Source organism: Trichomycterus rosablanca, chromosome 2 (assembly GCF_030014385.1).
Source record: "Trichomycterus rosablanca isolate fTriRos1 chromosome 2, fTriRos1.hap1, whole genome shotgun sequence".
NCBI lineage: Eukaryota > Metazoa > Chordata > Actinopteri > Siluriformes > Trichomycteridae > Trichomycterus > Trichomycterus rosablanca.
In genome coordinates, this window is record NC_085989.1 from 3,970,650 (window position 1) to 3,998,201 (window position 27,552).

At 38.9% G+C, this 27,552-nt stretch overlaps 2 protein-coding genes across 3 annotated transcripts; one reads left to right on the forward strand and one right to left on the reverse strand.

Annotated features, from left to right (window-relative positions):
• The first annotated feature begins 951 nt into the window (after nucleotides 1–951).
• Nucleotides 952–6,686, forward strand: tdp2b (tyrosyl-DNA phosphodiesterase 2b). 2 transcript variants are annotated; one of them, XM_062989695.1, is made up of 8 exons: nucleotides 952–1,020; nucleotides 1,423–1,564; nucleotides 2,719–2,873; nucleotides 3,438–3,596; nucleotides 3,911–4,002; nucleotides 4,080–4,198; nucleotides 5,099–5,269; nucleotides 5,452–6,686. In XM_062989695.1, the coding sequence occupies exons 2-8, from the start codon at nucleotides 1,451–1,453 to the stop codon at nucleotides 5,725–5,727; spliced, it is 1,086 nt and encodes a 361-aa protein (XP_062845765.1). In that variant the 5' UTR covers nucleotides 952–1,020; nucleotides 1,423–1,450; the 3' UTR covers nucleotides 5,728–6,686. The 2 variants fall into 2 exon arrangements, with proteins under 2 accessions (XP_062845765.1, XP_062845772.1); XM_062989702.1 differs by lacking the exon at nucleotides 952–1,020 and having other exon boundaries at nucleotides 1,348–1,564.
• A 9,319-nt stretch (nucleotides 6,687–16,005) lies between these two features.
• On the reverse strand, nucleotides 16,006–26,685 carry tmem64 (transmembrane protein 64). The gene is made up of 3 exons (XM_063010203.1): nucleotides 25,770–26,685; nucleotides 20,889–21,044; nucleotides 16,006–18,386 (listed from the first exon to the last, which is right to left on the reverse strand). Exons 1-3 carry the CDS (start codon nucleotides 26,469–26,471, stop codon nucleotides 18,201–18,203), a joined length of 1,044 nt encoding a protein of 347 aa, XP_062866273.1. The 5' UTR covers nucleotides 26,472–26,685; the 3' UTR covers nucleotides 16,006–18,200.
• Between the last annotated feature and the right edge of the window lie 867 nt (nucleotides 26,686–27,552).

The window sequence follows — 27,552 nt, forward strand, 5'->3', positions numbered from 1 at the left end:
GCAATATGACGAATACTTTAAAAGCTATTGAAGTTATTGCTAATATCGATCCGATTCCAAAAACAACATTGGTATCAATAATATCGATATTTGGATCGATCCGCCACCCCTATGAGATACAGTAATGGTGTATAATTATTATTTTAATAGTAGTAGTCCTTCCAGTTTTCATCCATTCATCTATTCATAAAATGTAATTAAGTTTTAGATCAATGTCCAATCAACATTTTCACATATGCCAATTACTATTACTACATTTAATATAATTTTGAAGCTTTATCAGTCAAATAATTATCTCAGTTTCGGTCTGACTTGATTATAAGTGCATGCATGCATACAAATAATCTGCTTAATCTTAGGTTATGACAGTAAGGTTGTGGTTCTGACTAACATGCTTAACAGCTATGCAAGCAAAATACATTATCGTTGTTTAGTTCATTTATAAATAAAGAGTAAAACAGTAAAAATGTAGCAGAAGCACGCAGACACATGAGATGGACAGGTTTTTGAAGTAAAAAGACAACACACGAGTATTACGCTAAGTGGGTAGCACTGTCGCCTCACAGCAAGAAAGTCCGGGGTTCGATCCCCAGGTGGGGCGGTCCGGGTCCTTTTCTGTGTGGAGTTTGCATGTTCTCCCCGTGTCCACGTGGGTTTACTTTGGGTGCTCCAGTTTCCTCCCACAGTCCAAAGACATGCAAGTGAGGTAAATTGGAGATACAAAATTGTCCATGACTGTGTTCAATATAACCTTGTGAACTGATGAATCTTGTGTAATGTGTAACTACAGTTTCCTGTCATGAATGTAACCAAAGTGTAAAACATGACGTTAAAATCCTAATAAACAAACAAACAAACATTAAAGCAATGTCCTTGTGAATCGACTCACAAGGTGAAGCTTTCTAGTAATCAATTGCGTATAATTAATGAATCGATTCTTTAGAATCGAGTCTTAGAATCTGTGAGTCACTGCACGAAAACTGAACAGCTGAGAGTGTTTTTGAGGATTATCACAACCAAGTGAGTGTTTTATTGTATTTCACTTGTAGGCATAATTCATTATTATTTATAGTGACGATGTTATAAATTATTAATACTGTAGTATGCAATTTTGTGGCGCACTTGTCTGCATTTTGCAGCAATGCAGTCTATGGCAGTTTGCAAATATTTTAAACAGCGTTTAAACGATGCAGTTAGTAAAACTTATAAACTTATAAATTCACACTCAAGTTTGATTTAATATTTTGATATAATAGTTTACAGCGACCGTTATGTTCGTGTTCACACCGGAACGTTTTGAATAAACTGCAGCGTTTCAGCCGGACTGTTGTTTTTGTCACACTTAGTTGAATAAACCCGCTTTGAGACGCAGTTGCTGCTAATTAGATACGAAACACTGAGTGAGAATTTTATTTAAAACAGATAAAGAAAAACAGATAAAGAAAAACAGATGGAGAACTTAGAAGAGAAGAGGTCTGGCCTGTGTGAGCAGTTTGCTTCCATTACCGGGACGGACAGCGCCGTTGGGCAGTGTTATCTGGCTGAAAACGACTGGAACATGGAGGTTAGTAACAGTAGCTGCAATGTGCTGAAGCAAATAACAAACCAGCCACAAGTTCCCACAGTAATGTTCTAAATAGTGCAGGATTTTCCAACCTCTTTTGTCAGCTGAACTCATTAAGTCATAATTAAATGCCTCAAACACCAAGGCATTTACAATTTTGTCTAGTCTAACCTTTGTAATGACTCGCACAACAATTTTCAGTTCTTTATGTCAATTATATAATGATGATAATTATTATAATTTTCATATTTTGCTATAGTTATGGTATATAAGAATTGCAAGCAGCTTTCAGTATTACTGGAAAGTTTTAAGGTTTTGTTTTTGAAGATGAGTTTAGCACTGCATATTGATATTGTTTTATTGTTTTATTTGGATCCCCATTATCTACTATTACCATAGCAGCTATTGTTCCTGGGGTCCGACAAACAAAATACATACATACAAAAACAAAAATAGTAATTAAGTAAGAGTAAATAATCAAGAAAAAAAAACAAATAACATAGTAGAAAATAAAGTAGTATTTAATTATAATCACCCTATTCCCTTTTCTTACATTAAAATTAACCTGGTCTAGCCCTGAACTGCCCAGTTGTTGATCTTAGTCTTATCTGCATGTCTGGTATCTACAGTAAATCTGTCATTGACATTAGATGATCCATTGCATAATTCAAAAAAGCAAAATGGACATTTTCAATGTGACATTTAAATGTCATCACACTCAAATGAACCACCTGCAATGCTTCCACAAACTCTTGATGTGTACAATCTCATGACTTGTGCGTCTGGGTTAGTGCACCATGTGACCAAAACTATCAAATTTGGTAGCCAGTGTCATAAACCATGCATTTTACTTTAGCGAATATGTTTTGCTTTACAGAATTCAACCCTAAACAGTCACTATGTTTTGATGAATGTATATTGTAAAATTTGGTTAAAACCTCATATGTGTAACATCCTTTGTTATGGCCTATATGTATTGATAAATGTACAATTTTAACATTTCTATTTCATATTTAAAGGTTACTTAAAAATGTTCTAGGTTCTACTGTTTGTGCAGATTGAGCTTGATTTAGGATTCCATGCTACAGTAGTACACGCTACAACAAATGGACTTTGGGAAAAGGTGTGATGTACATTCTTCTTTACTGTTTCAGAAAGCTTTGAACTCTTTCTTTGAAGCAGACATGGAGTCAGTTTTTGAGGTTGAAAATGAGCAGGAGGAAAACAGACCTTCCAGTAAGAGAAAAGAGAATCCTCAAGCTGATGCTCAGGAATCAAAAAGGAAAGTGAGCTCCGATCAAGTTAATTGGTAATATGCTGGCTCATTAAACTGTGGCTCTTGTTCTTAAATCTAAGCCATACAATTTAATTCATGCAACATGGCAGGAGGCCATGACATAAAAATGAGCACTATAAAAATAATCACTAATAATTATTTATTGTGATCATCCTGACCAGATGCTTAAGTTTTAGCATTCATATGCTCTATCTAGGATTAAATAAATGATTTAGTGAAAACAAGATATAGACAAATTGCTCTATTCTTATTTGACCATGTGCCATTTTTCCAGATGGGCATTAACAGTCAGTATAAACGTCAACACCTATGCTAAAAATAATATGTTCCACATTTAATGTTCAAATAAAAATGTTAATAGAATAGGATTAAATAGCCTTATGCCCCCCATTACAGTGTTTTAGAAAAATGATTATAGATAGTGTGGTGTGATGCAAAAAATCATCATTCAGTCCACAGAGGTTAAACATGTTTGGTTGAATAACAACATATTTCATAAATACATACAGTATAAAACTGGTGCTTATTTTGCAGCCCTACTTTGCACATAATCAGAAATTTTCTTTGAAATTCCAGTATCGACTTGACTGATGACACGCCTGCTTGCTCAGATTCCAAGAGCAGTGAGGAGGATGAAGGTGATGGCAAGCTTTCACTCATCTCCTGGAATGTGGATGGCCTGGACACACTGAATCTGATAGAACGTGCCAGGGGTCTGTGTTCTTATCTGGCATTGTGAGTTGTTTTTGAAGAGCAAACACATTTGATGGTGCATTTGTATAAAGGACAGTGACAGCTGTTGGAGTCTGAATGGTTGTGGATATGAATTCTAGATCTGCCTAAGTCATAGCCTAGGTCAAAAGTTTACATACCACTGCCCTGAACTCTTTAGTGATTTAGTTGCTAATCACCTGGACAAAGAATAATCAAATACAGGGGCTTTATTGCACAGCAGTCTCTAAGCCTAAGGCATTGTAATGCTTGTGAAACTGTGTACAGTGGAATATGCTGCTTGTGGAACATTTACATTTATTTTCTCTTTTTTTTAGATACAAACCAGACATAGTTTTCCTGCAGGAACTTATTCCTCAGTATGTTCAGTATCTTAAAAAGCGTGCAGTCAGCTACCTGTTTGTTGAAGGTAACCACTACATCTACAGCAAAAAGTGGTCAGTACATTTTTAAGTACCTTTCTGATATATTTCATTCTCGTTAAAGGAAATGAAGAGGGCTATTTCACTGGCCTGATGCTGAAGAAATCAAGAGTAAAACTTGAAAAAAGTGAAATCATTCCTTACCCAACAACACAGATGATGAGGAATCTTTTGTGTGCCCAGGTAGGTCAGTGTTTTGCTGCCAGTGAAACTGGGGCATTGCAAAAAGTGGACGGAATAATGAAGAATAAATTTGGAATAACTAAATTAAGCTTAAATTAATACTTTTAAATGCTTATTACTAAGTCCTGACCCCAACCCTAACTAAATATGTGAACTATACATCATTTGAGCCAGACAACCAACACAGGTTGCAGTCTACCAATTTTCCGAGTCAGATCAGGTGTCCACATTCTGTTGACCATACAGTGTATCGCTTTTGTTGACATAGAGCCTGATTTTGGTTTATACAAATTTCAACTCTTTTGCATTCACACTTATTTCATGTACGCCACAGATTCATTTGTCTTTTTGAGAATATGAAATGTGTCTGTCACTTTCATTCCTTTATTATTTCACACCACTGAACCCTGAAATTTGTATTCTAAACATATCTGGACTTGAGCATTTACTTCCTGTTCTAAACCATTAACATGAAGGTCCTTCACTTGGAAGGCTTTGCACAAGATTTTGGAATGTGTGTTGTAATTTGCGTCCGTTAGTCAAACGAGTGTTTGTGTTAATGTTTGACAATAGAGCCTGATTGGTGGGGTTGGGGTCAGGGCTCTGTGCAGGCTGCTGCAGTTTCCTCCGAACTCAAACAAAAGAATCTTTCCCAAACAAAGCTGGAAGAATAAAATAAAAACTCAAATTTTATAAACCTCTTAGCAATGGGTCATATAATTTTAATTTGGGTAAAATGCTGTTATGCTAAACCAGTGTCCAGTTCTCATGATTTTCCAGCAGCTGTGCTGTTGTGTTTGGAAAAACCCGGATGCTGTAGCAGTATGTAAACGTGTCTGCTTAAGATAAACATTTCCCATAGATGAATGCTGCATCTAACTACCCTTCTGTACCACACAGGTCAGTTTCAAAGGTCAGGAGCTGTTTTTAATGACCTCACATTTTGAGAGTTGTAAGAACCAGGCTGCTGAGAGGAAGAAACAGTTAAAGGTGGCGCTGCAGAAAATAACAGAGGCACCAGATAGCATGACTGTCATTTTTGGAGGCGACACCAATCTTAGGGATACCGAGGTAACGTTAACCATTTATGTTTCACTAAACTTGAACAAGTAAGGCGTTGTCCAGGGTTTCAATCTCAGCTGTGCTATCGCCAGTCAGGCATCTGTTTAAACAATTATGTGCCTATAAATACACATTTATTTATATTTATTACCACACAGACAAATGTGGAGTGTTTTTGTGTCTGTCTCCAGGTGGTACAGGTGGGTGGTCTACCTTCAGGTGTGATTGATGTTTGGGAGGGGCTTGGCAAACAGGAGCACTGCAAGTACACGTGGGACACCAAAGCCAACAGCAACAAGAATGTGCCGTATATCAGCAGGTGTCGCTTCGACCGAATCTTCCTGAGACCCGCTAAAACGGGACCGAAAATGGTCCCTGAACACATGGCTCTGGTTGGAATGGAGAAACTGGACTGTGGCAGCTACACAAGTGATCACTGGGGTATCTACTGTTCTTTTACCAGCTGATTTGAGCAAGAATTAAGGGCTTGTTAACAGTCGACTGGGCAGTTCAGTTGTGTTTTTAGACTGATTTAAGCAAGAAGGATGTTTTACTTCTTATAACTTAATGACTGATTTTATTCACATTTATGCACAACTTGGCTGTTTGATTTGGTCTGGTGGTCAGTGATCATTAATTACTAATGTTGACCTTTTGCAACTGTAACAGCTTTCACTTTCTTTTCAGCATTTTGTAAATTGTGCCCATAAAAGCACATGTGACTTAAGGCACTGATGTTGTACAAGAAGGCCTGGTTCTCAATCAACATTCCACTTCATCCCAAATGTGTTTAGTGGGGCTAAGTTAAGGGCGTTTACAATTTTCTGCTAGTTTTTTCTCTCCTTTTTTAAGCTGTTCCTGTATTTAGGGGTCACCACAGCCGATCACTCTGGTCCGCGTTCCTGATTTGCACCCATACCTTATTTTATCTGGGCTTGGGACCTGCACTAAGAGTTCACTGACAGGCGCACCTCTCAATGGCTGGGCTGTTTGGCAATGCCCCACGACAGACATAGCCAATCATGTCTGTGTAGACCCCCGATTTGAACCTGGATCTGCACTACCTGCAGTAGTGAGCTAGCATATTGTGGCTGTGCCACCTAAGCACGTTGACATTCCTACCAGTCTGAAAAGAGCAAAATGGGTACAAGAGATCCCACTGGTGGTCTATCAGTCACTGATTCTGACCAGTATTTAAAACATTACTTAATATTAAAAATCCAGCACTGTCCAGCTTTAACTGCAAAACCAACAGTATTGTCTGTACTCTGATGTGTACTCTGAAGGACCAGGCTTTTCCTGTGGTTTTAAAATGTTGATTTTGTTTAATTTATAACTTATTTAGTTTTTTTAGTTTCATTAATGTTTTTAATTATGTATGTATTATTTTATAAAATATAATTAACTAAATAAATGTTGGAAACTTTTCAGGTCTGCTGAGTCGTTATTTGGGAAGCTGTTAGTCACTGGATTTCTTTATTAATTACACATTAAATGTAGTTTATTTTGTATTTTAATAATTTACAGTTTAAACAAGTAACCCTTTGTACATAATAACTGGGAGAACCCTCTTAGGCAGCACTTTTCGCAAACAAGTACCACAGTCGTGAGATTTCAGCCTCTCGGGTCACGCCACAGCATCTCGGCTGGAATAAGATCTGACTTGAATTGACTGTTTCAAAACACAAACTTGCTGCTCTTTAAATCATTCCACTGTTTGTGTTTTGGCTCGTTGGCTTGTTGCATCATCTAAATTCTGTTAGGTTTTGAGTGAGACTGCCACTCATCTCCAGCCTTTAATCCTGCTTTCACCAGTGATTAAAGTCAAACTGTCACGAGAGAAGCTCTATAGCAAATACTGTACAAGTACCTAAATACAGACACGATTGGCTATATCTTAGGGGGTGGTCGAGGCCCCATAATAGTTTGGTGTTTTGTCTAAGGTGTTACTACATTTTGCCCAGTGATTCTACAGAAACCAGACCCATAATGACCCTGACCAGAATAAAGCTGTAGTAAAGCATTAAAATAAAATCAAACTAAGAAAAAAATAGCCAAATGTCTCCAAACCTCACTTTAGTAAGGAATGGTTTTGTAATCTACTGTGGAGGAGGGATGAATCAGCCAATGTGCACGCAATGTTCCTGACTTTCTACCTATAGTGATGAACAGAAAATGTCTTTATAAGCATCAACAAATATATTTTTTCTATGTAAACTGACGAGAGGAAGTATTTTGAAACCCAAAGTAAATAACAGTATTGCAAAGCTGCCTAGAACTGCTTGTTGTCTGATGAGTTGATTTATTCAACACCTTCACATAATTCTGATTCAGTCACAGGGCTACTTAGTATAAAATGCTCTGAACAAGAGCTTCTGAGTAGATTAAATCCATCTGCTCAACGTTGTATGATAACATGATTCAATGGAAAGGATCAGACTGGAAAAAAACGGACTTTTTGTACAAAGAAGTTGACCTGGTCACTAAGACAAATGTGTGTCCCTGCTTTTCAGGAAGGAGGAGCAAACAATTACTTAAATGACTAACAACCTACACAATAAAACTGGGATGTTATTAAAAAAACACCATTGTTGGTTAAAGGTCATATTGGGTGATAACATCATGTACAGCCTGGCAACATATAAACTATTAACCACAATGTAAACAAACCTGTGCTCGAAGCAGCTGAATATATAAACTAGAGTAATGTAACACTCCACATTATTTTTATGATTATTATTATTCTTTTTAAGTGATGTCAAGTTGATTCTGACTCCTGACAAACATATGGATTGTGTTTCTCCAGAACATCCTGTTATAATACACTGGGGAAGATGTTGATTGGCTCCATCACAAAGCTGTGATTGATGAAAGCCCTGGTGTTGCCAGTAGCCACATATACTGTAGATGTCAAGCCTGGACAGTAAAGAAAGAGAAACAAATACACCGACAAGGCATAACATTTTGACCGCTGACAGTTGAAGTGAATAACACTGATTATCTCTTAGTTCACTGATTAGTGAACATTTTATCCTCAAAGTTGATGTTAGAAGCAGGAAAAATGGACAAGCGTATGGATATGAGTGAGTTTGACAAGGGCTACATTGTGATTGGGTCAGAGCATCTCCAAAACTGCAGCTCTTGTGGGGTGTTCCCGGTCTGCAGTGGTCGGTATCTATCAAAAGTGGTCCAAGGAAGGAACAGTGGTAAACCGGCAACAGGGTCATGGGCTTCCAAGGCTCATTGATGCACGTGGGGAGCGAAGGCTGGCCCGTGTGGTCCGATCCAACAGACGAGCTACTGTAGCTCAAATTGCTGAAGAAGTTAATGCTGGTTCTGATAGAAAGGTGTCAGAAAACACAGTGCATCACAGTTGCAGGGCTGTTTTGGCAGCAAAAGGGGGACCAACACAATATTAGGAAGGTGGTCATAATGTTATGCCTAGTCGGTGTATGCATTCAGTCTTTTAAAAACAAGTGTATCAGAAAACAGACGACCACTGAGTAAGTGTACGAGATGGACAGAACAGAAAAGAAGCTGCTAAACCATTTTAAATCATTAAACGCTTTATTCTGACCAGGGTTTCGTGGGTTGTGCAGACACTGAACACTAGACATAATATGAGAAGAACCTGTCAAAGTGAAAAGAGGCAAGGTGTGAACTTGAGTCTTCAGAAACCTGATGATGTGCAACCACAGTGACACCCTAACACAAGTAATTAAAAATGCAAAACATGCAAGAGGAGACAAATATCTAATCAATCAACCTGGAACTGCATGGTCATGCTGCTTCAGTTACTATCATAACAAACTGTATGTAGTTAGTTTTGCTCTCTGGTTGATGTGCATGTGAATGTGATCTGGTATCATCAGAGAAACAAAGGTGGATTCATGATCATGTGTAATTACAGTAGTTACAACATAGCATGGAAACATACACAAAAGTATGTGGACACCCTACTAAATAAAACTAATTAAACTGTTCAGTATGCATCCAACTTTTCCAGACTGCCTTAAAGGTTCTGTGCAAACCATGCAGAAGTCAAATGCAGGAAGCTTAAGGGGCAACACATTAGCTAAGATAACCCCAACTATATTCTCACTTAGTTCCTCTAAACAAATATCTAGTTACATAGCTGAACAAAAGCCTATTATATTCCCATGCATATAATAAATGCTTTGTAATTACTAACCAAGTATTTTTATACCCTCCCCGTGGCCACATGGTTTCAGCATATGTCCTTCAGATGGACATTATTTACTTTTTAAATTCTCAGTATGTAATCTGTCCCTTATTGTTACTGTCCTGCATTCCACGCTCTCGGATGAGGTTCAAGGGTGACCAGGCCTTTACTGTAGCTGCCCCAAGACTTTGGAACAGCCTTCCCCTTCAATAAAGGAATCCCCCACAATAGATGCTTTTAAGTTAAAATTAAAAACCCATTTGTTTTCTTTGGCATTTGAGTCCTTTTAATGAATATGTATTCAATATTTGTTCTGTCTAGGTTGTGTCCGTCACGCCAGTTTAACCATTTTTATCTTTTTTAGTGGTTTTATTTATTTGATTTGTTTGTATGTATGTTATTTGTCCTTGTTGAATGATTGCAGTTGAGTGGTATTTAAATTTTATATTATTGTACAGCACTTTGGCCGACACTCGTCTTTTAAATGTGCTTTAGAAATAAAGGTGACTTGACTTGTTAATCAGTAACAAGACTGACCACAGAATATTGCCAGTTTTATCCAAGTTCCCCTGACCTAAGGCCTCTTTAAAAGCTGTGTGGTGATCGAAAGAGGACGGTCCATAGGAGAAGTTCTGAACCAAAGGGTGCCATCAGATTTCTTGCTTTGGATTCTCCAGTTTTATCAAGCATGACAGAAGAACATTCAGTACTGTAATGTTGGTCAAACAGAAAGAAAGGTTACACAATTTTGTTTTCTCAAATATTACTTTCAAGCTTAAGACCCATCTTTACCAAATAATTGTCAAACTGACTTTTCATTATACGAAGCCATTAAAGCAACCGTATTGTTTTATCTTTTTATTTCATAAATAACACAGAACAAGCATGGTACAGCCATTATTATCCCTTTTAGAATCTGTATTTGATAATACAGTGGAATTATAATGCACTTGATCGACAGGGGCAAAGGTTTCTTTACGACTGTGCCAGATTTGTCATCTAAAGCCACACGTACTTCTGGCTATCTGCTGTAGCCGTGCATGCACTCTCAGATAAAGGCTAATCAGAAACCATATCATATTGACCCCATATCAGGTTCTACTTGCATAATTTGGCAGATTGACAACGAAAAAGCTAACTTAGCACTGACAAGGACATTCTCAGCATCTGTCAAAAACACAGCGTTGCTGGTGACATTTCTTTTTTTAAATGCATGGTGTGTAAATGGATCGCTTTGAACTTGTAGAGAAATAAACCTTTGTAATCCCCTAAAGTTCCCCAGGTTTAAACTGTTCATAAAACACATTACACACAAAGCTTCATTTGTTTATAGAATTTTATTTAGCATTCGCTGTATAAAGCATATCTTGTTTTATGGTTCCATTGGCCGAGCTCTCTAGATGGAAGATAAAGTATTTTCGCTTATTTAACCAGCATGCTTTATGGCAGTAATTCCAATTTTGGAACATTTAACCAGGTGACCTGAGATCCTTGGGAACAGCACATGTGCAGAAATATTGCACATCAGACACCATTCAGATAAAGTCTTTAATAATTAAAAGTCACACTTATCAATGTCAGTTGATATCAACAATCATGTGCATTGCTATGTAATTTTGGAAGCAGTCAAAACTGAGACAGCTAAAAGCAAAACGGCTTTTGTTTTATTGCTCACAACAATAATGTACATTTCCTTAACACGTCATTACTTCATCATCTTTTATCTGAGACTGAAAGAATTAAATTTTACTACATAAACTGTTTATATATTAAACAGCATATTGTTGCAGCTCTAAAATCCAGTATACTGGAAAGCCAGTATGTTGAGTGCACTTATGGATAAGTCTAAATCCAATCTAATACTTGATAGTGTCGCTATTAAACCACTACTTGGTATGCAATAGATATATAAATTGTGGGTTCCCCAATTATTTGGGCAAAGCAACTCTGCCCACAAACACACCAGCGATCAATGTTTTCCTGACAGATGCCAAGAGTGTCAATGAGATCACAGCCTATTAAAGTCTGTCACACCATCTTCTCTAGATTTGACATCAACCTTAGTAATATATTCATTTCTTTAAACATGATTGATGATCCAGTCATGCCATAGACTAGTGTCCTGTCTGGGCATGGCACACTGACATCATAGCACAAAACTGCGAATGCTGCATTTCTATGTGTAATTATTGCTAAATAAATTCAATAATAATAATAATAATAATAAAGAGATGAATTTTCATTTCGCACTGCAAAAAGAAAACAGCCAGACAAAAATATCAGCGAGGAATGTGTGCCAGTTTATACATGCACGTCTGAAAACAAGTAAAAACGATTAGAAAAGTTCTACACCTATCTTAACATTTGTACAAGCACGCAGGGAATAACTACGTCGTGGTATTAAGTAGGTGTGATATTAATTCGAGCCCTTTTTAGAGTGAGTAGCAGCAATATTATAATCACGATAGAAGAATGGATATTAAATGAACCATGATGTGCAAAATGACTTAACACCTGTTAAGTGTCCTACACAATGTACAGTTGAGGTGGTGGAAAAAGCACTCGCTCTACTGCTGTACCTGTTACAGTTAAAGGCCCGGACTATTTTACAGCTGTACCTGTTACAGTTAAAGGCCCGGGCTATTCTACAGCTGTACCTGTTACAGTTAAAGGCCCGGGCTATACTACAGCTGTACCTGTTACAGTTAAAGGCCCGGGCTATACTACAGCTGTACCTGTTACAGTTAAAGGCCCGGGCTATACTACAGCTGTACCTGTTACAGTTAAAGGCCCGGGCTATTCTACAGCTGTACCTGTTACAGTTAAAGGCCCGGGCTATACTACAGCTGTACCTGTTACAGTTAAAGGCCCGGACTATTTTACAGCTGTACCTGTTACAGTTAAAGGCCCGGGCTATTCTACAGCTGTACCTGTTACAGTTAAAGGCCCGGGCTATACTACAGCTGTACCTGTTACAGTTAAAGGCCCGGGCTATACTACAGCTGTACCTGTTACAGTTAAAGGCCCGGGCTATACTACAGCTCTACCTGTTACAGTTAAAGGCCCGGGCTATTCTACAGCTGTACCTGTTACAGTTAAAGGCCCGGGCTATACTACAGCTGTACCTGTTACAGTTAAAGGCCCGGGCTATTTTACAGCTGTACCTGTTACAGTTAAAGGCCCGGACTATTCTACAGCTGTACCTGTTACAGTTAAAGGCCCGGGCTATACTACAGCTGTACCTGTTACAGTTAAAGGCCCGGGCTATACTACAGCTGTACCTGTTACAGTTAAAGGCCCGGGCTATACTACAGCTGTACCTGTTACAGTTAAAGGCCCGGGCTATACTACAGCTGTACCTGTTACAGTTAAAGGCCCGGGCTATACTACAGCTGTACCCGTTACAGTTAAAGGCCCGGGCTATCTACAGCTGTACCTGTTACAGTTAAAGGCCCGGGCTATTTTACAGCTGTACCTGTTACAGTTAAAGGCCCGGGCTATACTACAGCTGTACCTGTTACAGTTAAAGGCCCGGGCTATACTACAGCTGTACCCGTTACAGTTAAAGGCCCGGGCTATCTACAGCTGTACCTGTTACAGTTAAAGGCCCGGACTATTCTACAGCTGTACCCGTTACAGTTAAAGGCCCGGGCTATCTACAGCTGTACCTGTTACAGTTAAAGGCCCGGGCTATTTTACAGCTGTACCTGTTACAGTTAAAGGCCCGGACTATTCTACAGCTGTACCTGTTACAGTTAAAGGCCCGGACTATTTTACAGCTGTACCCGTTACAGTTAAAGGCCCGGGCTATTTTACAGCTGTACCCGTTACAGTTAAAGGCCCGGACTATTTTACAGCTGTACCTGTTACAGTTAAAGGCCCGGACTATTCTACAGCTGTACCTGTTACAGTTAAAGGCCCGGGCTATTTTACAGCTGTACCTGTTACAGTTAAAGGCCCGGGCTATTTTACAGCTGTACCTGTTACAGTTAAAGGCCCGGACTATTTTACAGCTGTACCCGTTACAGTTAAAGGCCCGGACTATTTTACAGCTGTACCCGTTACAGTTAAAGGCCCGGACTATTTTACAGCTGTACCTGTTACAGTTAAAGGCCCGGACTATTTTACAGCTGTACCTGTTACAGTTAAAGGCCCGGGCTATTTTACAGCTGTACCTGTTACAGTTAAAGGCCCGGGCTATTTTACAGCTGTACCTGTTACAGTTAAAGGCCCGGGCTATTTTACAGCTGTACCTGTTACAGTAGGGCTATTCTACAGCGGTTCATGCTCTTTGTGGAAGGAATTGCACTTTTGTCAGCCCTATCAATCATGCAGTGCCAGCCAATCTCCGGGTTGAAAGAGCCCTACCACGAGCAGACTGATCCACTCAGTGATATTACATAAGCTGAAGCTTATAAAGATGCGACTGGCTGACCGCATGTCTTGTAGGTATCATGTTCTAGCCCTTACCCATCTGGACTGGTGGCCGCAGTGTGATAGGGGAAACATATAATGCTAAAATAACCTGAATCTGACAGCAACTTGATTATCTGGGTATTTCAGTCATGGAGATGATTCTAAAGACCTCTTTTAGCATCCTTTAATATTAAAAACCTATAAACAACCGGATAAACAGGCAAAATACTTTAAAAGAAAATAAATTAGTAAAATATGATATCTGAATTTGATGGGTTTTCTGCATCTCCAAAAAGAAAAACCACACTGTTTATTACTGTAGAGGATCTGTAATGTTTTAGGGCAAATAAATATTTGTCATTTTTTCAGTGTGAGGTTAAAGACTCCAACAGTTCTGAAAAAATCTGCATATTGAATTTTCTTTCAGATTCCAGTCACCTCATTCAAATACTAATAATTAAACAAATCTGAAGCTGAATTTGGATATCCTGATATTTAAATAAGAATGTCCTGTCCTTTGTTTACATCATTAAAGAAAAAGCAGCTCTGAGTTGTTTGGAATTGTGTGATTTTAGATTCCAAGGACTAATTCAGTCAAAAGATCCTGGGGGGTAGGAGACTGTCCGCACCTAGGGTGCAGAACTCGTCAAGACAAAACCCTGGGCTGATGTAAACAGATCAAACCACATCAGGCTTTCATTCCGGAGGTGTTTATGTCTAATTTAATTTAATCTGTAAGGAGAGTGTCGGGACACTGAGACGTTTATGTAACAGGTTATGAGTTTCTTAGACTATGGGTTTTAATAGTGTACTAATTAAATTAATTTGACTAAGTGCATTTATTTTACTAGCATGCTTAGCTTGTGCTTTTTTTTAAAAAGGGATCAATAGCTAAAGATTTTTTAAATGTTGAACAGCATCTGCTTGTAGTATTTACTGTATATTTATTCAACGGTTTCACTTACTGCTCTGCTCGCTGATGTCATTTTCACACTTTGCTAGAATACAGATACATCTGACCATCCACATTACTCAAATCTGGTTCATATGAATCCAGTGGAACAAAACTGTGAATGTGAAAATGACCTAAGCAGCTTGTAATATGTTTAATATCTAAATAAATTGCGAAACTTGCTGGTTAATGCTTTACCATTGACTATAAACAGTCGGTTATCAGTTTATAAAATTTGGCAACTTGCATCCCTAACTATATACAGTCAGCAGCATTTTATCAAGGACACAAACGCAGTTACTGACTGTAGCCCATCTGCTGCTACGACACTCATTTGTTTCTTTTAGCTTACCTTATAATTAATAATATTTAAATATGCAGCTTAAATTACCAAAAAATACATACATTTTAATTAATCTTTCCCAGCTTTAATCTATCCCTGAAATATCAACAGTGACAGCCTGACAGGTGCAGGATAATGTGGTCTGATTTTCTTCCAAGTCATGATATTACACAAGCTCTTCAGCTTAAAATTGAATTTGACAAATTAGCTCATCATTCACAGTCCAGGCTGGAAAAGTATGTAACCTTGAGGCTAACAAGCTCTCAACAAGTCAGAATCTCCTGTCATATCAATGTAGCCTACAAAGTATGACTCTACTCTTCATGTGTTTGTGAACCACGCCCCGATCATTACTTATCCTTAACAGAGTAAAGGATACTAAGCCGTTTCTAAATACCTGGTTGTTCATTAGTTTACATGAAGACAAATTGTCTACAAGGAGTGGTCACCTTTTAAAGATCACACAATGCAAACACTACTCTGTTCAAATGTTTACTTTCAGAACAGCCCTGAACAAGAACGGTATTAAACTGAATTCTACAAATCTAAAAGATGTTGCTTTAAGTCTCAGGTTTGCAATGAACTACCTGAATTTTTATACAGCACTTCTGGCACAACAGTGGAATATTTTTCCTAAATATAAAAAGCTTTTGGCAGAACTGGGGAAAAACTATGCATGGTAGAGGGTACTGTGTTTGGAATAGAATCGGGGAGTTTAAACCTTACGCCAATGGATATATTGTGGCATAACCTTAATGTCTCTCCATGGTTTGGTTCAAAACCGCAGTCTAATCAGTAGCTACAGAAAACATTGCTGTTTAAATAGACAAGTTGTTAAATACAATGGTTCACATACTTTTTCCTGTCTGCACCGTGTATGCTTACTTAATTAGTTCAACAAAGACACAGGTTTGTGAGTTTGTGGGTTTTAAGTGAAGATCAGACCACATTGCAATTCTAAAACCAAGTTATTAAAAAGGTTCACAATGTTTTTTCTTGCAACTGTAAAGAAATTCCAACATACAAGGCAGATACGAGTCCGGTGAAATTTATAGCAGCCTTGAAACTACATGTTTGGATACATAAAACGAGAACAAGACGTGCCAAGCTCTCCCGTCCAAACATGGATGATATCACGTGGTTCGCTTTAATCAGGCTGCACTTACGAATCTTGGCAGGCCGTTTTTAAATATCCTGTAGGGAAATTTGCCTTCCTTTCCATCTGTTCCTCACAGACGTGAGCGACTGAGAGACTGACCCGGTTTGGCACGCTTGGTGTAATGGTTAAACAAATAATTAAAAGAAAAATTATAAAACGGATAGTTCCGGTCCTAAAATCTGATTGGCTGAGCCGCGTTCGAAGCCGTTGTAAAATCCCCGATAAACTCACACCTAGGACCACCTCACATCATTCCATATTAATACGCCACTGAATCGAAAAAGTTAATGTTATTTTCGCCCTCATGTTGCCTAGCAACACTGTTAATCGAACTATTTTGCGTCGCGGAAGAATGCTTTATTGTAAGTGTATACACAATAAATACATTTATGAATTAAACATTGTTGTATTTGTTATATTTTTTGTTGACCGCCGTTTTATAAAAGCAATAAGCCACTCGAGACCGTGCATTACTGTTATGATTTTAGCACGGGGAAAGAAGTTTTAGGCACTCCGCTTCACGTCGTGCCAAAAACGTCATCCCCGTGCTAAAATCACAGTAATGCACGGCCTCTCGTGGCTTATTGCTTTAATAACAACCATAATAATAATAATTTAATATTTCTGTGGTTTGAATATTTACCAAAATCTGCTTGTAAATGGTTTACTAAAACATCTGTCAGTGTAATTAACCCTTAGATTACATCTTCATCGCTCATTGAGCGCTGTCTAATCTACAGCAGCAGCTGGTTCTCTACGATAGGGGTTTTCAACCTGTGGGGCGCATCCCAAGCACCGCTCAAGGGGGGTGGTTGAGATATTCATGTCTGCAGTTTAACTGTGTAAATAAAGATAAAATGAGCAGTGGGATGCATATTTAAAGCGTCCAGTTAGTTGCAATTCAATATTAATCCACTGTATGATCCATTAGCGGCAAAAATGGATCCACTGCTTTGTCTGGTGCTCAAAGTTTTGTGTTGTTTCTGCTCTGTGATTGCTGTCTTTTATCAGCCTCTCTATCAGATGTAGGGTTTTATGTTCCTGACAGAAAGTCAAAACGAGATTTATTCTGGATTGATTATTTAGATCTGTTTTACATAGGACAGATTACTTTAGTCTAAATTTGATATACAACAGAAGTCAGAAGTAAATGCATTTGTGATGCACAGTAAGAGGAAACTAACATTTAACCATGTAGTTTAGAATGCTATTTTACTTGTATTTATGTATTTATAAGCATTATATGTTTCATATATTAGTTGATGGTAAAAAAAATGATTGGTCTCAAGAACACCAAACCAGCAGTGAAGTATGGTGGTGGAAGTATGATATGGAGCTGGTATGTTTTTCATGTTTTTATTAATGAAGCAGTACTGGAGGTGATGGGTCTAACCAAAACAAGGGGATGAAAGTTGAAAGTAAACAAATGAAAGGTTGTGCAAGCCCTAAAAGGTTGAAAACCCCCACGCTATAACACTGTACTATACTGTTCTCCAAATCACATGCTGACATCCTGCTCTAAATACATAAAATTCTATTTTAAATTCATACCACATAAAAAAAAAGAATCATTTCGAAACAAAACGTCCCAATAGAAGCTATTAGGCGCCGTATTCAAACTTCAATTTTTGTCTTGCAAATTACTGGCCTTGTTCTCTTGAACTTTCGTCACAACCAGCGCTGATCTCCTCACGTATCGGATTTGCAAGTTCGCAGCTACACGCCGCAGATGACCCTGAAACGATGCTTCTAAAGAAGAAGCTTCTCGGGCGTCAGACTTCATTATCTTCAGCCTGATGATCATCATCATCATCATCATCATCAGCCTTGGCATTTGTGACCAAGCCGCTGGGAAAAAAAGGTGGTTAGACTACACCTCAAATAGCATCAGACCACGTTAATTCCGCTGCATGCTGAGGAGCGTTTGCTGCAGTACGTGGAACCGCTGTGGTTCGTCGCTCCCCCGTTCATATGCGAAGTCTTCATCTCCATCTGACAGGCAGCGATGGCGGCGTTCAGCTCCAGCTGTGCTCGGTGCACCACGTAGAACATCAGTCCTATACTGATAAAGATCTGGAATGGAGAAAGAGCAAGGGAATTCACTTTAGAGTAGGAAAGGTAATGATTAACCAGTTAACTTATAACTGACCACGAAGTCCTGCGATTAATGCTGTCGGTTCAAAAGGTCATTTAACTTGTTTTTAAATAACAGCGTGAGAGCTCAGACTGCCGAGAGTCACCCTCCTCCACCATCAGCATCCATGCGCCAGGGTAGCTGTCCAAACTCAACTAGAGAAACTGTGGTGAACTAATACAAACAGAAAAAGTTTCTTATGCATTTCTATTATATAAATCGAACGATAGAACTATTAAACATTAAAAACACTAAAGGAAGCGGTTCTGTGTCAGTATGGAGCCTGACTATTGAACTCAGCACATGTGGATCTGTGTGGAATGTTATTTTCTTACAAAAATGATGTGGACATTTTACATCATGTCCCAGTATAATGATCTTAAGATTCCTTTAGTGATCCACATGGGAAAAATGTGTTACAGCAGCTGTAGCACAGAGTAAATACAGTTAGTGTAAATACAATAAGAGTAGAATAAAATAAAAATATGGACTATGTATATACAGTGTATCACAAAAGTGAGTACACCCCTCACATTTCTGCAAATATTTTATTATATCTTTTCATGGGACAACACTATAGATATGAAACTTGGTTATAACTTAGAGTAGTCAGTGTACAACTTGTATAGCAGTGTAGATTTACTGTCTTCTGAAAATAACTCAACACACAGCCATTAATGTCTAAATGGCTGGCAACATAAGTGAGTACACCCCACAGTGAACATGTCCAAATTGTGCCCAAAGTGTCAATATTTTGAGGATGCGCCACAGGTGCTCAATTGGGTTTAGTCCATCACCTTTACCTTCAGCTTCCTCAGCAAGGCAGTTGTCATCTTGGAGGTTGTGTTTGGGGTCGTTAGGGAAGTTTTCGAAGGGAGGGGATCATACTCTGTTTCAGAATGTCACAGTACATGTTGGAATTCATGTTTCCCTCAACGAACCACAGCTCCCCAGTGCCAGCAGCACTCATGCAGCCCAAGACCATGATGCTACCACCACCATGCTTGACTGTAGGCAAGATACAGTTGTCTTGGTACTTCTCACCAGGGCGCCGCCACACATGCTGGACACCATCTGAGCCAAACAAGTTTATCTTGGTCTCGTCAGACCACAGGGCATTCCAGTAATCCATGTTCTTGGACTGCTTGTCTTCAGCAAACTGTTTGCTGGCTTTCTTGTGCGTCAGCTTCCTTCTGGGATGACGACCATGCAGACCGAGTTGATGCAGTGTGCGGCGTATGGTCTGAGCACTGACAGGCTGACCTCCCACGTCTTCAACCTCTGCAGCAATGCTGGCGGCACTCATGTGTCTATTTTTTAAAGCCAACCTCTGGATATGACGCCGAACATGTGGACTCAACTTCTTTGGTCGACCCTGGCGAAGCCTGTTCCGAGTGGAACCTGTCCTGGAAAACCGCTGTATGACCTTGGCCACCATGCTGTAGCTCAGTTTCAGGGTGTTAGCAATCTTCTTATAGCCCAGGCCATCTTTGTGGAGAGCAACAATTCTATTTCTCACATCCTCAGAGAGTTCTTTGCCATGAGGTGCCATGTTGAATATCCAGTGGCCAGTATGAGAGAATTGTACCCAAAACACCAAATTTAACAGCTCTGCTCCCCATTTACACCTGGGACCTTGACACATGACACCAGGGAGGGAGAACGACACATTTGGGCACAATTTGGACATGTTCACTGTGGGGTGTACTCACTTATGTTGCCAGCTATTTAGACATTAATGGCTGTGTGTTGAGTTATTTTCAGAAGACAGTAAATCTACACTGCTATACAAGTTGTACACTGACTACTCTAAGTTATATCCAAGTTTCATGTCTATAGTGTTGTCCCATGAAAAGATATAATGAAATATTTGCAGAAATGTGAGGGGTGTACTCACTTTTGTGATACACTGTATGTAATGCTAATAAGATCAACACTAAAGTTGTTGGGAAGAGCTTTCAATACTGAATGCGTCTGTAATAACTATAATTAGCACGTTACGCTAGCACTTTTAATGATCTGTTCAGTAATGGAGTCTATTTAAAATCTACATTCTGATGCTGAACTGGTTTTGCTCACTGTGATGATGTTCATCTTACTGTTTTATGTTACCTCAAGAGTAGTGGAGAAATACAGTGGGCACAGTGTGACTCTCCAGCCTTTGTGAAAGCAAGCATCAGGCGACTGCAATCAAGCACTCAGGTCAGTAAAGGAAATAAAAAACAGGCTAGTCAGACTAAGACGGCCTGATTAAGGCATTCCTACAGAGTCTCTATGTAGGAACCCATTGCTAGATGGTATAAAGAGGAGGCTCGCAACTTCACATGTTTCAGAAGGGGCAGATGCTAGCCTGGGCAAGCCTGGCCAGCATGGGGGTGGTGCAAGCAGGAAATTCTAAACTGGTATTGACAACGACATTGGAAATGCACACAACAACTTACTTGAAAACTGAAAATAAAGTATCCACTGATGCTCTGCTCGGCTATAACGTCCTCCATGGTGCGCAGCGTGGTGCCCAGGTAGGAGTTGAGAAGCTGAGTGGGCAGCAGGCCCACTGATGAGGCTACTAGATAATCCGGCAAGGACACGTTTGTGATCTGAAAACAGAGGAAACAGCAAAACAGTAAGCACCAGCAATGACCTTCAACTGATCACAGTCGCGTATGGAAAATCCTACACTTGACTGTTTAAAATACACCTGCACTGCAGTTTTCTTTTCCCTTGATGATTAATTTCTTTAACATTTCAATAAATTCACAGGAACAATCAGGTACAGAGAAAATCCACATAATACAGGGTGATGGACTATAAACAAACAAGCTGCTCTAACATTTTAAGTGACATACAGTGAAGGAAAAGTTGAAATTCTGTGGTAACATCTTCCACAATAACTGGTGAAGCATGAATAGTCACTACTACTTGTGCATGGTTTAAAGTATGTTAGTATCGAGGCTTTGACATGTCTTGCTTAAGGGCCCAATAATGTTAACTTGGCTGTAGTTGGGTGGGGCTTGAACCAGTGACCTAACTACTAGTACAGCACTCTTTAGCCACCACTGCCCTACTACTGCTGCCTTTGTGTTGGCATATGCTTAGCTGTAACAAAGGAATTGTAGGTTTTATTTCTGACCTTGTCAAGGAGACCAATGCTCCACGTACTTTGCACTGGGTTCACTCAACACGGCCTTAAGTATATGGACACATAAGTCACCAGCTGTAGTCAATTATTCCCCTAACCAGAAATTAGGAGATCAAGTCACATAGCAAAACAATATTTTACAACTAAACCACCATAATAATATTGCTGTATATAATCCATGAAAGCACGAGGACACCGCTTCTAATTATTAGGTGTAGATGTTTCAGCAACACCCATACCTGTAACACGTGTATAATATCAATAATATGCAAGACCCATAAACTGCACCTTTTAGGCTTACCCCTTTGGTTTTTTTCTATTATATGTTCTTATATTCTTTACATTACATTTCTTTATGTTTTTGTGTGATGCTTTTGTAAATTGACCTTGCAATTTTCTTTCATGGATCAATAAAGCAATCAATCAACCAACCAATAAAGAGACGGTTTCGTGTGAAGAAACTCCAGTGACGTGCACAGTTCCCTGATACCAACCCCACTAAACCCCTTATTTGGATGAATCTTAATGTTATTTGCAAGCCAGTCCATCTTATTCAACCTGAGAACCTGACCTCACAAATGTTCTTTGACTGAACGGGGACAAATTCACACAGAGATTTCTCTTTAGTGTCTTCTTAGAATGTGGGTGCAGTTTTAGCCTAATGTCCATGGTTTTGAAATGGGATGTCAAAGCAGCTCATGGTCAGGTGTTTACTTAATTTTGCCCACAGTATAAATCTTAGCAGGTTCTGTTACACTTACAGAAAACCAACAGTAAATTAATAGGTTTTTATTAACTGAAAAAGTACAGATGCAAAATCTTTTCATTTAAATCCTAAAATGTACAACCCTCCAAGAGATCAGCGACACCAAATTATGTCCAAGTTTAGTGAATATGTATCTGATTTGAGACCATAAAAGAAAGTGTTGCAAATAAAATCTGAGAAGATGGAAATAACCTTCGAGGTAGGAGGGGGGATTTTATGCAACATTAGCCAGCTAACCAAGCGGCAGTAAAACATGGACTTTGTAACTTTGGCGAAAGGTCATGAATGCATTAGAAAGCACTCATGAGTAAAAAAAAACAAATGTATTTATTTTTTTCTTGAATGTAGAGCTGAATTATTATAGATGGTATTTTGACTGATTTAAAAATGATTTTAGCTCACAATATGGACAATTTTTGGACACCAACATTGCATTTTCATCACAGCTTATTTGATGCTCAATGCTAGAGTTCTTCCAGCTTTACACATGCCATAAATATATCCAGTCTAAAAACTTTTAAGGTGGAATATTCTGGTTAAATTTTTATTGAACAAAGCCTGACTGATCGGACTGACTGATGGATGTACAGTACCCTTCAGAAAGTCTAGTGTGCAGTGCTTATTGTGTTGGGTTACAAACATAATGCAGTGTACTCAGTTTCAGCAGAACATGCAGAACACACTGAAATGTAGACGTCAACAGAAAGTGCTTACTGAGGAGCAGATGCAACGCAATTCCTGGATGAGCCGGACACTAGCGCATTATACACTTGGGTGGTGAGCAGCAGGGTAAAACCACAAGGACCACAAAACTGTTTTTCACACCCAACTTAAGGTAATGGACACCTGATAGGTGTTTAATTTACAATAGGCTTCATGTTTTTTTTTACAGAAACTTGTGTGCCAAGCAAATCAGATCAGCAGTTCATCACTTCACACTCACAGTAACAATGTCTGGCATGTAAGATTCAGATACTTTGCTGTCTGGTGGTTCCACTGCCTGTCACGAATACAACACCAACTACAACAGATTCTGTAAAACAGCCAGCAGTGTTGGTGTGGTGCAGTAACTGTTACTATTCAACGTCAAGTTCTCAACAATAAAAGTCTTTATAAGAAAACCCTCCTCTAACTCCCTCCTAAAACACAGCTACACTGTATGGATAAAAGTATTAGGACACCCCTTCTGATTATTCAATGTATGTGTTTCAGCATCAACATTTGCAAACAGGTTTAATAAATCAATTATGTAAAGCAATTAATTATATGCTTCCAACTTATGGAAGGCCATTTCCTGTTCCTGTGCACAAAACAAGCTCTTTAAAGCCATGAAGAAAAGCTCGGTTTAAAGAAACTCCAGTGTCCTGCACAGAGTCCTGACCTCAGCCCCACTGAACAGTTTTGGAATGCACTGGAACCATGAACTTTCCCATTTTAACTGAGCCACCCACTGCCAAAATTAAGGCTGGCTAAGTCCAGGGTGTTCCTGCCTTGCACCCAGTGTTTCCCAGTGGAACCAGACCCACTCCTTATGTTTAAAAATACATACATTTTGTTCATATTTATTAGTACAAATGTGTCACAACAGCTGAGTAAATACGTTAAAAAAAAAAAAGCCAGCAAAGCTGCTCGACCAGTTCCTCAAACCTCTTTGTGTAGTACATCTGTTAGAGCTCCAGACACTGATAAACACTAGAAGCAGAAACTATTAAATTCCAAACATCAAGTGAGCTATGAAATGTTTGGTACACTTGCAAACTAAAATGGAACAACGAGATCTAACCTAATCTAACCTTTTAATGACAGTGACGTTGCTCCTACTATTAAGCCACAAAAGCTCACCTAACCTTTTATTGACTGTACATTTTATATATATTTATATATTTATATATATATATATATTATATATATATAAATAATCCAATTATTCTTTTAAATCATACTTTTTAAAAAACCTTCCAACATAACATCACTGAGCCTTTCCCTATAGTTCTAAATATGGTTCTCAAAACAGAATCTTCCCTAATACGAAGTCCTTCAAGCTTCAAGATCCTCTTTTATGGACTCTTGTCTTCAGCTTTTTGAAGACGTTTAGGTCAAAGGTCAGGGATGGCCATACTTAAGTAATTAAAGGTGGAAAACAAAAGCAATACATATTAAGATGCTATTTTTAAGTTATAAGAAACATTCCCAAAACATGGAAATTAAACAAGCATGTCCAAAGACGTTGCATACGACATGGGACTTTTCAAGTCAAAATGTTACAGTTGTTTTGTCAGTAATGTTAGTGGACAGATCATTTTTCACATCAGGTTTTGCAGACTCGTGCACTTGACTTGTGTTTGACTGCACATCTCTGCACTTTACTTTACTTTACCTTGCTGATTCTGAATCGTTGCACTTTTGTCTCGGGTGTCAGATAATTAAAAATGAATAAATACAGGCGATGCATCACCTCTGGGAGTAAAATTACTGAGCACCAGTTTGGGCCCTTTATCTTATCTGAACCACATTGATGACACAATGATAACTCGAGACTTTAGTAAAGACTTAAGGACACAGATTAATGATAATCCAGATTAATCCACCGATATCTCTGTAAGACTCACAGTGTTTCATTTTAATTCGTTTTAATTCGTTGCGTCTCCTCAGCAATTAAAACCAATACTTGTGTACGAACGTGACTTCTGCTAAAAAAATTCCAAACAATTAGGCAGATAGTGTGTCTTGGCTCTGACACACCAACACCTACTAACTGTATAATTAGCATGCCATTAGAGAGCAGATAATGAGTGTCAGGACCGGTTTGGAAAACACTGAATTACTTAAGTAAATATGAATGTGATACACAACTAAACATTAATAAATAGCGATGTAAACATTTACTCAAACATTTCTGCATGTGTGCCTGTGTTTTTGTGCCTTAATGACTGGAAAACTTGTGCTTCAAAGTCACTCAACTTTGCAGCATGGCCTTCTAAATCCGTACTGGTGGTTATGATTGACTACAGCTGGTAACGTCTCTGTGAAATAATAAATATAGTGATTTTGAAAAGTACTTAAGCAACAAGACATCTGAAACCTTTCCAAATCCACTGCAAGTCTACTACATTAAACATTAGTCTCTCCAAGATTGGAGGGGAAAACCAAGCTTTTACCAGACGCCTCGAAATAATGGGTATGGGTTTTCAGTTGTAATTTAAACACCATCCAAGAGGAATGTGAGAGACAAATTGCTTTGGGTTAAGAGGCTCTATTGCAACATGGACAAAGGAAAAGTAGACACATGGAAAGAAAACAGAAACAGTGAAGTAAAATGGGACAGCAATGTCTTTATAAAATAGTGAGTAGTCTAACAAGTATTTGATTGGGCACGGAGGCCACCAAACATTTAAAAAGCCACCGAATATCACTCACCGAAAACACCGCATTCTGGAGGCCGAATGGAATTGGCGTAAGTCTGGCTAACGCCACCACCTTCAGCCCGCTGCCTCCTTCCACCACTCTGATGACGGCGCTCAACTGCTCGCTGTTTCCCACTCGGCTTAGCACCCACCCAGAGAGCACTCGCCTGCACGCCAAGTGTGCCACCAAAGTCCCGATCAGTACGCCCACCATCACGAGTCCCACACCAGGCACGAAACCATACAGGTATCCGGCAGCCACGTTCAGCACCATGTACCCCCAGCCGCAGGGAAAAGAAACGGTGATCAGGCCCACGATAAAGAGCATTCCACCCATCAGTCCGTCCAGGCTCTCAACCCAGAGAAGTGCCTCTTTCAGGTACTGACGGATGAGCGAGACTGATGAGAAGCAAACCGCTGTCAGGAGACATGCCAGTAGTGCAGCTTTGAAGCAACAAGTTGTGATGCAGCATGGATTCCTGAAGTCTGTGGAGAAGGGTGTCATGGGTTCACCAGTGCATGCAGGGTCCATTTCTGTTCTGGAGGCACCGACTCGCTCGTCAAACGTGCTGCAGATTAGTAAGTCGATTTTATCACCGTCTGTAGAGTCTGGTGCTCGCTGAAGCCACCGGTTTAACTGGATCTGCCCTTTACCTGCAGCATGCTTCACCGATTTGAGAAGGACCTGCAGAGTAGCTGTTGCCAGGCCCCACATGATAACAGTTTTAAGAGTCAAAGATGTTAACTTTTAACAAGGTTCCCAGTCACCGTTTGTGGAGCAAGATTAGTAACCCTTTACTGTTTTTTGTTTCAATCTGGAGTACGAATCATAATTCATCTTCAATTATTATGAATAAAAGAGATGCTACACTCTTCTGGCTCTTCTTTAAGAGTTTATTAGATGGTTATCTGTTAATAGAAGAATAATTTAAACCTGAAGACAGACTGAGTTTGTATAATGGTGTTCTGTAATACTACTTAAAACATTTAACAGTTCCCCAATAAATAAACCAAAAAATCTAATTTGAGACAGAACAAATTTGATGGCGAATGTGGTCTGAAAATGTTACCCTTTAAACGGTATCTCAAGGGTTCACCAATCATCCTTTATTTATATGTATCTTAATTTGATTCTCATTATAAAAAATAAAGCACATCAGAAACAATGCCGTAAATCATAAGCTTAGAAAAATAGTTTTATCTTATAGGCTCTCACCTGGAAACTTCATTGGTCCTTCAGGCTTAACTTGCTCACTAATTTGGTGTGTTACCAGGTATATTTAACAGTGGTGCTCAATGGCTTAGTTGATTTTGCTTTAAACTGGTTTAATCAGATTCCTGTTTCAAAATCAAAAACTTAACATGACTAAAACAGGGTTGCAGTACTCTATCCGAAGGGTTTTATCTGGTTTTAGGTGCAACCATTTCCACTAAAAGCCTCACTAGAAGATATAAAGGTACTCCAATAGGTTGGTTTTATGTCAAACTGAAATTAAAATTTCACTTTAGAGTAGCCAGGTGGAACGTGTTAAACTGTAAAAAAAATTGTGTGCTATTTACATCCAGTTTGGTTCTTTGTCACTTTTTCACAAATCAAAAATTATTCTTTTCCAGAAAAGCGTGGTGCGCCAGATACTCTAGATATCAGGTTCCTCTAGAGTTCCTCTGCAATTCAAGGTGAAAACATTGTGAACCTTTAAATGGATGTAAAGTGCTCACCATGTCGAAGTGTTAGAACCTTGTTTGGTTTTACATAAAAGCTTTTAGAGAATGGTTCCTCAAACAACAAGTTAAAA